At 35.8% G+C, this 13,726-nt stretch overlaps 2 protein-coding genes across 2 annotated transcripts; both read left to right on the forward strand.

Moving 5' to 3' along the window:
• The first annotated feature begins 2,878 nt into the window (after positions 1 to 2,878).
• On the forward strand, positions 2,879 to 5,756 carry LOC131015950 (O-fucosyltransferase 20-like). The gene is made up of 5 exons (XM_057944472.1): positions 2,879 to 3,676; positions 3,765 to 3,933; positions 4,355 to 4,444; positions 4,553 to 4,836; positions 4,933 to 5,756. Exons 1-5 carry the CDS (start codon positions 3,108 to 3,110, stop codon positions 5,426 to 5,428), a joined length of 1,608 nt encoding a protein of 535 aa, XP_057800455.1. The 5' UTR covers positions 2,879 to 3,107; the 3' UTR covers positions 5,429 to 5,756.
• A 4,867-nt stretch (positions 5,757 to 10,623) lies between these two features.
• On the forward strand, positions 10,624 to 12,070 carry LOC131018855 (uncharacterized). Its single transcript, XM_057947554.1, has 5 exons — positions 10,624 to 10,829; positions 10,893 to 11,022; positions 11,104 to 11,427; positions 11,533 to 11,640; positions 11,729 to 12,070. The coding sequence occupies exons 1-5, from the start codon at positions 10,624 to 10,626 to the stop codon at positions 12,068 to 12,070; spliced, it is 1,110 nt and encodes a 369-aa protein (XP_057803537.1).
• The last annotated feature ends 1,656 nt before the right edge of the window (positions 12,071 to 13,726 follow it).

Consider the following 13,726-nt stretch of genomic DNA (forward strand, 5'->3'; position numbering starts at 1 on the left):
TGTGTAAAATGTGGGAAAAGAAAGGAGACATTTAAAGGCCTAAATTTTTGTTACCTATCATTTTCCATGGATAATTTATCCATCAAAGTAAACGTTCATTACTTTTTTTTTTGAAGTTCATGGGATAATTAAATAAAGTATGTTATTTAGATATTTTAGTGTATTTGAGAAGCCAATATCAAATGTCCTCAACGAAACTTGCACAAGAAAATTAAAATAAGAAATTAAACTATAATTTGAGGGTTTTTGTTTAATAGGAAGATGTAATTATACAAATAAAAAACTTATCAATGTGAATCATGTGATACAAACATAACGATGAAATGTTTTTCTTTTCAAAGGGCGAATAAGGAAATTCATAGATTCATCAACAAAGGTGGCATCAATTGCAGCTGTTCGCTCAAGACCATCTTCAATAAGGGATGCTGGGTAGATGCATCATGCATCCCCAAAAATTCTCATTAGGGAATTCTCAAAAATAAAAATTATAATTAGGGGTATTTTTTAACAAATTAATATTAAATAAAAAAGATAAAAAATTGTGTTATGATGAATATAAATACTAAGATTTTTAACATTAGATATTAATCATTTTACTAATAGACTATCATATGCACACTTAGTATTTGTGCAGGTGGTTGTAGGAGAGAGGGGATATGGATGGTATTGCATCATTTGAAATTGGGCTCATGTAATTTTTTTATTAATTTTTTGCTACTTTTTCTTTTTATTTCATTTCTTTTTTTTTAATTGAAAAAAAAAACCAAAGCAATTAAATGAAATGCACGTTTCTTCTAAATCATTTTGAGTGGCATGCCTTTATATAATTATTTTTGTGGTGTACGTTTAATTTTAAATAATTTTTTATTTGTTAATTTTATTATAATAATATTTATGCAATAATTATTACTATCTTTTATATTAATAATAAATAATTGTCAAATTATTTTGTTACTAAGTTATAAATAATAAACATATATAAAATTGGGTTAAGGTACAGATACCCCCCTAAACATGACCCCCCTAGAGCGTATACCCCCCTATTCTCCAACTTGGTACAGATTGTCCCCCAAACTCGACGGAAAGTATACATTTAAGTCCAGGCGTTAGACGTCCGTCTAACGCCGTTAAGAAAATATTTTTTTTTTAATTTAATGCTGGGCCCGGAAGTGGAGCAACGGGGCTGACCGTTCGCCGGAGAAGGTCCTCAACGGCGGCAGCGGCGTAACCATCCCCGAATCCAGCAGCAGCACGGCTGCGTCGAGCCATCGACCAGGAGAAAGTAGCAATGATGGACCTTTCTCCGCTCGCCGGAGAAACGCAGGCAGCTGTGAAAATAAAGAAGGGAGCTACACCTATAAGCTTCGCCGGAAATCGTATGAAGAACGGAGACACTATCATTTTTAATCGGTGGCGCTAGGTCCAGAGAGAAAGAGAGGAGGACGAATGACGACTGACAATACCAGATTCCTCGAGGCGACGCCGTCGGCGACTGAGATGGCCGGGAGTTGCAGCGGCGATCCCAAATTTTGGAAAACTGGGGCTCCATTCGAGTTCAGATTTGAGGCTTCTCTTCGTTTCTTCGGTAGATTTCGAGAGAGGATAAATGAAGATGGGATGGAGATGGAGATAGCGACCCCTCGCCGGAGTTCAGAAGGGGGCGACGCGGCGGCGAAGATCCCAAACCCGGAATTGCAGCGGCAATTTTTTTTTCTTGACGGTGTTAGACGTCCGTATAACGCCTGGACTTAAATGTATACTTTCCGTCGAGTTTGGGGGGTAATTTGTACCAAGTTGGAGAATGGGGGGGTATACGCTCTAGGGGGGTCATGTTTAGGGGGTATCTGTACCTTAACCCTATAAAATTTAAATAACATATAAATAAATATTGAGTGGGTTAAAAGCGAGCGCACAAAGATATCAGCAAGGACTATAGTTTAAAGAGCTATTGACTATTGTTAAGAGCAAAAGTGAAAAAAAAGAAAATATAATGATTCATCTTCAATATTCAATAATGCAATAATATCAGTAAAAATCTAAAGATGTAGAGACACTATAATTAGTTAATTACTAGGAGAGCAAAGTTTCCGCATGATTTCCATCTTCAAAACGAAAAAATAATGATAAAAATTAGGGGTACAGTCGAATCAAGACGAACCGGATAACGGTATATACTCAAATTTGATTTGTTTAATATTGAATCGAATCCCAAACTTTGTTTACTGAATATTTTGATGTTCATGAGTTTAATCGAGTCTATACAAACTTTCTAAAGTTATATTCAAAATATTAATTTTTTTTTTGAAAATGAAATATTTCATTCAAAATGATAATTTTTTTATTTAATAAACATAGTTAATTAGATATTTTAATACAATTATTATTAATTTTAATAAATAAATACAAATATTTATAATTTTCAAGTTAAGTCAGTTAACGAACTTGTTCACGAGCTAACGATCTGAATACTATCAAACTTAAATTTGATTTATTTATTTGTCAACTTCACTAAATGAATTTAAATAAACTTTTTTCGAATCGAGTTGTTTGCAACCAATGGTTTGTTTAAATCGCTAATAAAAACGTGGTGTACTATGTTTAAATTCTAAAAGGCACTTATAATCAGTAAAATTGCTAGAATAGATAGTTTCATTAGTTGATCGGAATTATTCTGACCCAAAATGGAGTAATACCTAGGGATAAAAATCGCCTAAAAATGAAAAATAAATATTTAAGTATATTTAACACTTTTTTTTTTTTTTTTTTTGTGACGGTAGTTTAATAAAAATAAAAATCGAGGAGAGAGTTGTGACAGCACACACCCTTCTCCTAATAATGCGATTTAATTAACCAATACGAAACAGAGACCCAACGCGTAATCCAACAGGTTTTCGCGTTCCCGCCGCCACCACTTTCCTCACTCTGCCAACCTTTTCTTTCTTTTTTATTGGGACTTCGCTTTTCTCTTTCTCTGTCAACTTAAAACATTTCCTAGAAAGCTCAACAAAAATCCTCAACACTAATAAATCACTAATTACAGTCACATCTAAAACTGTTCCAACCATTTTCTCCTCCTAAAATCCACACGTTTCTTCATCAACTCTGCAATGGCGGTGTCCAAGAGCAACAAGAAGAGCTACATTTCCGTTCCCTCGCAGATCATCAACTCCATCTCGCAGTCATCGCTCGATTCTTTGCTGCAGCCCCCCAAAAAGAAGCAGCAAACTTCATGTTCAAAGCTTAGGGTTTTCCTCAAGAGCTCAAGATTCTTCATTTTCCTCATCTGTCTGCTGGGCTTCCTCTGGATGTTGAAGATGCTGTTCAACTTCGACGCCTCGATGCCCTTTTCGCAGTTTCCTTGTTCTGTATCTCAAGAGAGTGAAGCGGCAATCACAAACGGCGTTTCGATTTCTGAGTTAGAAAATGGTGATGAGAGTGAGTTCTGGAAGCAGCCTGACGGAATGGGGTACAGGCCTTGTTTGGATTTCAGCGGCAGATATCGAAGAGAAAGCGGCGAGATTGTCAAGGACAGGACAAAGTATTTGATGGTGGTGGTTGCTGGAGGCATGAATCAGCAGAGGAATCAGATTATTGATGCTGTTGTCATCTCAAGGATTCTTGGTGCAGCTTTGGTTGTGCCCATTTTACAAAAGAATGTTATTTGGGCTGACGAAAGGTTTGCTTTTCTCACCAATTTTCAAATCCTATTTGTGTTTTTCGCAATAATTTTTCCATTTTGATTTTTTTTTTTGGGGTTATTGCAGTGAGTTTGGTGATATATTCGATTTGGATCATTTCAAGAGTGTTTTGGCGAATGATGTGAGAATAGTTTCATCTCTTCCGTCGACACATTTGATGACGAGGCCGGTCGAGGAGAAGAGGACTCCCCTTCATGCATCGCCTGATTGGATTCGCTCTCATTATCATAAAAAGGTAATTTCTTTTATTCTACTTCTTTCCATGTCATCACATTATGTTTCTTGGTCTTACTATCTACTTGTGTTAAGACTAGAGCTAGGTTTCTAGTATTATTATCTGGATTGCTATCAGTTTTGAACTTAATTTTGAGCTGCAAAAGTTGTTGAGATGACTCTAAAGTTTGAATCGTTCAAAGAAGACAACTTGGCCAAGACAAGTTAGTGGTATTGATCACTAATTTATTAAATGATATAAAGCCTCCTATTTCGACAGGCCGGCCTAGACGTTTTTGGAGTTTCTAGTAATGTATTTTGACTCTTCCAATATTTTGAAACTCATATTAGAATGTTAAGAAAGGTGATGATGAAATTGAGTACAAACTTAAATATTGGTATACTTAATAACAAATTATTGAAAGGAGTAATGTGTCTTGCAGCTTAGAAGGGAAGGTGTGTTACTTCTACGCGGCCTGGATTCGAGGCTCTCTAAGGATCTTCCTTCCGATCTCCAAAAGCTTCGTTGCAAGGTATTTTTTGAAGAAACAACTGCCTTTTGTGGACATCATACTTGTACTTTTTTATTCTGTTGCTGTACATTTCGAGATTTGTATGTTCTCATCCTATGCAACATGTAGGTGGCTTTTAATGCTTTGCGGTTCTCCCCTCGTATCATGGAACTTGGTAACAAACTTACAGAGAGAATGAGAAGCAAGGGACCTTATCTTGCTCTTCATTTGAGAATGGAGAAGGATGTGTGGGTGAGGACTGGCTGTCTTCCTGGCCTAACTCATGACTACGATGAGATGATAAACAATGAACGAAAGGCACGCCCCGAGCTCTTGACTTCAAGATCAAACATGACCTATCATGACAGGAAACTCGCAGGCCTCTGCCCCTTGAACGCTTTGGAAGTTGCTAGGTAAGTCTTGCTCTACTGCTCGAATTCACAAATGGCGTAAAATTCCTTATTATGACTGTTGTTTCTAAACATATGCACGGCATTTCGTATGCTCAGGTTGCTTAAAGCTCTGGGAGCCCCCAAGAGCACGAGAATCTACTGGGCAGGAGGCGTTCCGTTGGGTGGAAAAGAAGCCCTGCTGCCACTCACCTCAGAGTTTCCTTATTTCTACAACAAGGAAGACCTTGCATTGGCCGGTGAACTCGAGCCGATAGCAAACAAGCCCTCCCTTCTGGCAGCTGTGGACGACATAGTCTCTGAGAATAGTGATGTGTTCATGGCCTCGCATGGTGGGAATATGGGGCATGCTATTCAGGGGCATAGAGCCTATGCAGGGCACAAGAAGACTATTATCCCTAACAAAAGACAGATGATACCATACTTCTTGAACCCTTCGCTTCCCGAATCCGAGTTCAATAGAGTGATTCTTGACTTGCACCAGGATTCCATGGGACAGCCGGAGCTCAGGACCAGCAAATCTGGGAGGGATGTCACTAAGTACCCGATCCCAGAGTGCATGTGCAATGGCACGACGTCGCGCTCCGCTGTCTAAATTCTCTAGGAATCTCACTCGTCACTACACGAGTTCTTGCATCCCATTTGATCATAGCAGTTATGATCTTCATCTCTGTGCCAACTTGCCAAGCAATCTTGTAGGCTGGCATCGATGTCTCTGAAGCTTAAAAATGCAGCTAGGGAAGCTTTTCAGGAAAGAAGTAGTGAGAAATTGCACAGAAGATGAAGTGTTTAAGTAGAGAGGTGTACAAATTGTATCCTACATTTCTACCCCATTCAATTTATTTATTCATTCTTTGTTGTACCTAGAAGCAACAATCATCTATACATGTACAGATGGAAATGAAATTTTTGGTTACGTTTTATGTGATGCGAATGCAACACGTGAGACAATCTTCTACTTTCCGGTTAATTAAACTTAATTTTATCAATCAGTATTGTAATTATATTAGGTTTGTTGTTTCAAGGTAGGATTAGGACATCACTGCCCAGCTGGTGTGGACAAAATTCAAACAAATTATTCATGCAGCTTCAGTAGCGGTAAGTAAAATACTCCCTCCGTTCCATGAAGCATGACACACTTCTTTTTGGCACGAGAATTAAGAAATTGATATTTTTTGTGTTAAGTGTGGTAGGTGAAAAAGTGAAAATGTAAATAAAAGGTAAATTTTTTGCCATTTTTAGAAACGTGTCATGCTTCGTGGGACAGACCAAAAAGAAAACTGTGTCATGCTTCGTGGGACGGAGGGAGTAATCAAAATCGAAATAATAAAATAGGGTTCGATTTTTTTGATTTTTCAATTTGGTTCAATTTCATTTTCAAAAGAATTCGATTTGATTCTGTAAAAATCGAAAAAAAAAACTGAAATATATATATATATATATAGGGTGTGGTTCTAGAGAGAACTACATTATTTGTGAGAACGGGAGAACCATCAAATCTAATGCATCCACTGTAAAAATTAATGCATTCGCTGTTAAAATTAATGCACTAAAAAAATTTAAAAAAAATGCTCCCTTCCGGATTCGAACCCAGGATCTGCATTCATCCAACAAGATGATGCATCCACCGTAGATCTTGATGATCGAATGGCTGAAAATGGTTCTCCGGACTTCTTTTATTTATGGTTCTTTCAAGAACCTCTCCCTATATATATATATATATATATATATATATATATATATATATATTTATATATATATATATATAGGGGGCCGTTCCAATGAGACCCTCTAATTTTAGTGAGATCTAGGGCACGATCTGGTGCGTTTATTTTATCAATCCTATGGCTGATATTGTATCTGGAGGGTGATTTTTTTTCGCAGGGTTCGAATCCTGGAGGGAGCAGAATATTTTAAATTTTGTTATTCATCAGTATATACTGCATTGGTCATCAGTATATACGACTCTGTTCATCAGTTTATATGTCTTATTCATTACGAATTTTTAAAATTTTATTTTTCATCAGTATATACATCTTGTTCATTAGATATATGTTTTGTTCATTAGTATTATATGTCTTATTCATTGTACTCATGTTACACGAAAAATAGGGGGTCTCACTGGAGCGCGCCCCTATATATATATATATATATATATATATATATATATATATAGGGAGAGGTTCAAATAAGAACCACTAAATAAAATTAGAACGGAGAACCATTTTAAGCCATTCGATCATCAAGATCTACGGTGGATGCATCATCTTGGTGGATGAATGCAGATCCTGGGTTCGAATCCTGAAGGGAGCAAAAATTTTATTATTTTCGGATGCATTAAATTTAATAGCGAATGCATTAATTTATATAGCATATGCATTGATTTTAATTGTTCTTATGTTCTAACGATAAATGTGGTTCTCATTATAACCGCACCCTATATATATATATATATATATATATATATACGTGTGTGTGTGTGTGGTTAGCTAGTTTCTAACTTTCTATGGAGAAATTAATTTTTTTGTTAAATTTAGAAGCGTTGAACATGTCAATAATTTCTGATGAACATACCAATAATTTTATTGAACATTTAGAGTTCAAATCTTGGAGTGCGAGATTTTCAACAAATACGTTCGTTAATAAAAAACTATTGACATATTCATCACATAAAAAATTATTGACATGTTTATCACAATTATTGATATGTTCATCAAAATCTGGACACGAGATTTATTCTTAATTATTGACCGTTTGATTGAACTATTTTAATGGTTGAGATTGTTTATCATTTCTTTCAACATTTGCATTTCTCCATTGAATATATATATATATATATATATATATATATATATATATATATATTGATATTAATTTTATATATATTTATATATATAAATATAATTTTGAGATTAAATACAATATAATTTTACTTTTTTCTTTATTTTCATTTTTTGCTTTTGTTTTTTTGTTTATTTCATTTTTTTGGAATTGTTTCGATTTTTCGGTTTGGTACGATTTTTGTTCTAAAAATTTTAATTTTTTGGTTCGGTTCATTCGGTTAATTCGATTGGATTCATTTTTTTTAAAAATCTAATATAAATTTAATTTAGCTTGATTTCAGCAAAAAATGGAAACGAAAACCGAATACACACCCTTAAGCTTCAATTGTGCTAAAAAAATTTGTCAAAGCTTTTTGGTTGGTTACTGCACCAATCCGACACCAGACCTGGGCTTATGTAAGGAGGTAGCACTTCATAGTAGCCGTGCCAATGACATACAATAATAGAAAATTATAGTCAAGTGAATAAAAATGTTAAAATAATACTTCCTCCATCCCAGTAATAACGTCCTAAAAAATGGGGTACATAAATTGCGTAAATGTAGATAAAGTAAATGAGGAGAGTGATAGATAGAGTGACAAAAAGTAAGAGAGACATAAAGTAAAGAGTGGATTTTGAAAATATCCACTTTAGAATAGTAAAAATAAAAATTGACCACTAAGATAAAAAAAATTAATAATTGGTCACACTTACCATTTTACCCTTCACATAAAAAACTTAACAATTATTCACGAATTCACAACTAGCATTAATCTTATTCCGTAGCTTACATTACAAACATACATCTACAAGTATAAGAATAGATTAATTTCATTTTTCAATGAACTTGGACGTGATGAGTAGGAGCTGTATTTCACAATGTGCGGGCACCTTGGATGCTATCGTGAAGATGATATGCTATGAAGGTTCCTACGGTTTCTAAAACGGTACGAGCACGAAGAAACATACGTCGTTTCAAATGTCTAGCAAGCTGCGCACATTGATAATATGTTTTTATTTTTTTAATTAAGACATATAGCTGAATAGAACATTTGTGATGTTTCATTATATTCAGATGATAATGTATGAATGTTTAGGAATGATATATAATACTCCCTCCGTCCACTAATTCAAGGCTTGCTTGCCTTTTTGGTATGTTCACCAATTCAAGGCCTATCTATTTTTAGTAAGTATTTATTCATATTTTAATCACAAATGTACACTTTCTCCACTCAATTCACGCCCTTTTGGTTTGACTTTAATAAAATGTGAGTCTCTTTCTCCACTCAACTAATAAACATACATTTTTTTCTTAAAACTCGTGTTTCATCTCCTAGGCCTTGAATTAGTGGACGGAGGGAGTATATGATATCCATTTGTTTTAGAATTATCTATTATTTTTTTGAGATAAATAAATGATAATTGGAAAAAATATTAAATATGTTGAATGTTGTAGCGGAACCAAAAATTATCATCTGAAATAGAAAAATTATAACCGTAAACACTACAAAAAAGCGCCGATTTACCGGCAGGATTTACCGGCGGCAGCCTCGCCGCCGGCGATTACCGGCGGCTTTCCGACGGCGGAGCTGCCGACCCGTAGTTTTTGAATATATGGCGTTGATACCGGCGGCAACGTCACCGCCGGTGATCACCGGCGGCATAGCGGCCGGTAAATATTCAGGCCGCCGGGAATTTGTTTTTTTAATTTTATTTTTTACTATTTAACAAATAGCGGCGACACCTACTGCCGGTGATTAGCGACAGTAAGATTGCCGCCGGTAAAAAGAGTGCGGGTCGGGCTTCAGCGGCGGTAATGGGCCGCCGCTAATTTTAAAGCCCAAAATCAGGTGCCCTAACCCTCTCTCCTCCAGAACAGATCCCCCCCTCGCTATTTATTATTTATTTGTTTGATTAAAATTAACATAATTCTAATTACTTTATAGGATGTTTAAAGTATGATTAATTGAAATTAATTGGGTAATTAGATTAATTTTGAATTGATTTAACTATAATTACTTTATTGGATGTTTAAAGTATGATTAATTGAAATTAATTTGGTAATTAGATTAATTATGAATTGATTTAACTATAGTTACTTTATAGGATGTTTAAAGTATGATTAATTGAAATTAATTTGTTAATTAGATTAATTGAAATTAATTTGTTAATTAGATTAATTTTAAATTGATTTTCTGTTTTGGATGAAATGATATGTTATTATATATTGTGGGATAGATTTAATCAATTTCTTAAGGATCTTCTCCATTTGGGATAGAAATTGATTATTTCTTAAGGATCTTCTCCCAACAAATGATTGTGTTTGCTTTTATTACCTTATTTTTTTATTGTTTTATATGTTATTTTATTATTGTTTCGACATTGGGGGGCCGGGTAGACCTAGTATAGGTTTAGTAAATTAGGACCACTATGGTCACTATAGTTGCTGGTAGAGTCGAGCACTTGGTAGTTAGGATAGTGGGGTTATGCTGTCGAAATTTTCTTAGATTCAAGTAATTTATTGTATTTGATTTATTTTTATTTTCAATTAGAATTTGCAAGAATGAGTGATAATCGATCGTGGATGTACGCGAGATACAATGATCGTGCTGCATTTGAAACGGGACTTGAGAGTTTCCTCGAGTTTGCGATAAATCAAACAGCGTATACAGATGGAATTGGTAACATTAGGTGCCCGTGTAGGAAGTGTAAGAATAAAGTATTTGCATCTGTACCTACAGTCAGAGAACATGTTACTAGGCGTGGATTTGTCCACAATTACACGAACTGGTGTTATCAAGGGGAAGCACCAGTGTATATGCCAGCAGAACATACTATAATGGATGAGGATGATGGGTCATACAGTAATTACCAAAGGATGGTGCATGATCATGCTGGACCTAGTAATTATCAAGATCCTCCAAATCTTGAGGAGCCGCCTAATCCTGACGCTCAACAAGTTTATGACATGTTGAACGCAGCCGATAGTCCTCTATACCCAGACTGTGATACTTACTCACAGTTATCCTGGATGACACATATGATGAGCATAAAGGTTGAAAATCACATGTCAGAGAGATGTTTTAATCAGATATCTGAGATGGTTCAAAAGGCTTTACCGAAGGATAACAACTGCCCTGACAGCTTTTACAGTACGAAGAGAAATCTGCGCGGGTTGGGTTTGCCAGTAGAGAAGATTGATTGTTGCGTTAATAACTGCATGTTGTATTGGTACAGTAAGTTGATCGAGCCCCCGGGGATCTCCACCTGCTGCACGAACTCGTTTAAGAGGATTCCGAACCCAGGCGGGTACACGTGGAAGTTAACTCCGCCAACGGTGCAGGAGTTGTATTTTGAGGAATTTAAGGTAAATGAATTTCTACTATATATAAATTTAGCATTATATATTGTTAAAATGTTATATTAATTTCACCAATATATTCAACAGAAAGAGTTTACTTGGAACCCTGATGATGAGGCTGATGTGAAAAACATGTGGTTAGAAAAGGCCCGCAAAAGGTATAGTGACAACATGAGCGAGTATAAGAGACAGCTCAAGCAGAAGACCGAGGCAGGGGAGATCATGGAGACACCGCTGGGCATGTCCGACACCTTTTGGACGGGACTAAAGGCATACTGGGATCAAGATGAGGTTAAGGCCGTTTCTAGGCGCGCACGTGAGAACCGATACTCTGAGCCCGATGGAGTTGGTACAGGGATCAGTCGGCACGTTGGAGGGTCTCAGTCGAGTCGTATTCTGCAGCAGAGTCTGGTTAGTAATTATCGATTAAGTATTTATCTAATAAATATAAATATTAATATATATATATATATATATATATATTACCTTATTTTTCTTATATAAATGCATGAACAGCTCGTGGATGGTGAAGTCCCCCCAACTGCATCTAACTACAACACTTTCCTCCGCCCACACATGTACGCAGATGGAACTTTTGTGTCAGAAAAGGATGCCAACCTTGATGTAAATGTTTAAGTTTGAACAAATATTAGTAATACATAGTAAAATGTATTTATTTTATAATAATTGTGTATTGTTATGTATGAATTAGGCTGAGATTCATCGTGTTGCTGCTGAGACAGGACGAGAGGACCGACTCGATGAGGTCTACTTGGAGCTCGTACGTCCCGGTAGGTCACGACTGTACGGCACTGGAAGTGCCGGCGTGAGCCAGTTCAGTAGGGGGTTTACCAACAGTACATGCTCTTCCCAGATGTCTCAGCGGATGTATGAGACTCGGATCTCCACACTGGAGGAGCGTCTCCAAAAGGCTGAGGAGGATAGGGCGGCCCAAGAAGCAGCACGTGAGGCCGAACAAGCAGCACGTGAGGCCCTTGAGCAGCGGATGAGTCAGTTCGAGGAGATACTGAGGCGGTCGGGTCAGCTACCTTGAGCATCACTTCTATGTATCTATATCATGTTGAACTTTTTTTTTTATGTTATGTTTCTGAACAAATACAATTACACTTGAACTTTGTTTAACATTTGTGTTTTGTTGAACAATTTAATTGTTTTATGTTTTCAAATCGTTCTATTTATTGTGAGTGAATTCAAGGTATGCAAATGAATTCAAAATACATTATAATTACAAAATGAAAATACTTATATTCTATAACGTAGATTGATAAAAAAAAATTAATAACATATTGATTAATAAATAGATATATTGTTTCGACATAAAAATAAAGACATATATGCAAATGAATTCAAAAATACATTAAAACTATCAAATTAAAATACTTATGATTAATAAACTATATTGATAAAAAAAATTAAAAAAAATAAAAAAAAAATTAAAAAAAATTAAAAAAAATTAAAAAATAAATATTTATTTGCCATAAAAATACGGGCGGCACGAGACTGGTCCGTAATTAACATTACTTGGATATAATCTCCTCATATTCAAATGTTATGAATATATGATATATATTGTATATTGAAATAGCCTTTAAATGATTTAATAGGCAATAGATATATCAATTATACGAGTGTTCTCTACTGGGGACAATTCAAAAGGAAATTCAAGGTTAAGCGTGCTTGACTTAGAGCACAACTAAGATGGGTGACCCACTGGGAAGTTCGCCTCAGGTTTGAAATATTGTATAAATACGAAAATATTAGTGGAGATAAATAAATAAATAATTTAAATAATTTAAATAATTAATTCATTACCGGCGGCACTATCCCGCCGGTAATTGGCGGCGGCACAGGGCCGCCGGTAATCTCCAAACATCGACGACCATCGGTGTAGTGGTGGTGATCACCGGCGGCAAAGCTACCGCCGCTGGTTACCGGCGGCATGTAGCCGCCGCTGATTACCGGCGGCAAAGACCGCCGGTAAACGTTCGGGAAACCACCTGAGCTTCCCGAGAAACTCCACCGGCGGTATGGCCGCCGCCAATCTCCGGCGGCTGAGCTTCGCCGCCGGGATTCACATCTCCGACGAGATGAATACCGGCGGTAGGTTGCCGCCGGTAATTGAATCGCCGGCGGCCGTCCCTTTTTTACCGGCGGGAAATGCCGCCGGTAATCACTTATTTTTTTGTAGTGAAAAAATTGTTATGTATTATGACAAATATAACGGTTCAAACTGTTATGTAAAGTACAAAAAATCATTAAATATGATGAATATATATATAATACATAACGGTAAGAAATATATATATATATATATATATATAATACATAATGGTATATATATATATATATATAATAAATATAGTGCATCATACATAACACCATTATATATGATAGTGTTTTGGAGGCATAGATAATGGATTTTTTCTGTTATATTTGTGCATTTTTTTTGTTATATTTGTGCATTTTTCTAGTAGTGCCCTCAATTCCCAAATCATATGTGCAGACTCAAAAAGTCCTTATATGATCTTGAGCAAGCCCCTCAAGCTTGACATGATAAATTGGAACAATACTTGATGAAATCTAGTTTCAAATTCTCCACCTCTGATCACTCTTTGTTTCATATGCGCAAGAATGGAGAGTTAATACCGGTTTTGGTCTACGTTGATGATATTTTAATCGCATGAGAAGC

The sequence above is a fragment of the Salvia miltiorrhiza genome, chromosome 3 (genome assembly GCF_028751815.1).
Source record: "Salvia miltiorrhiza cultivar Shanhuang (shh) chromosome 3, IMPLAD_Smil_shh, whole genome shotgun sequence".
Lineage (NCBI taxonomy): Eukaryota > Viridiplantae > Streptophyta > Magnoliopsida > Lamiales > Lamiaceae > Salvia > Salvia miltiorrhiza.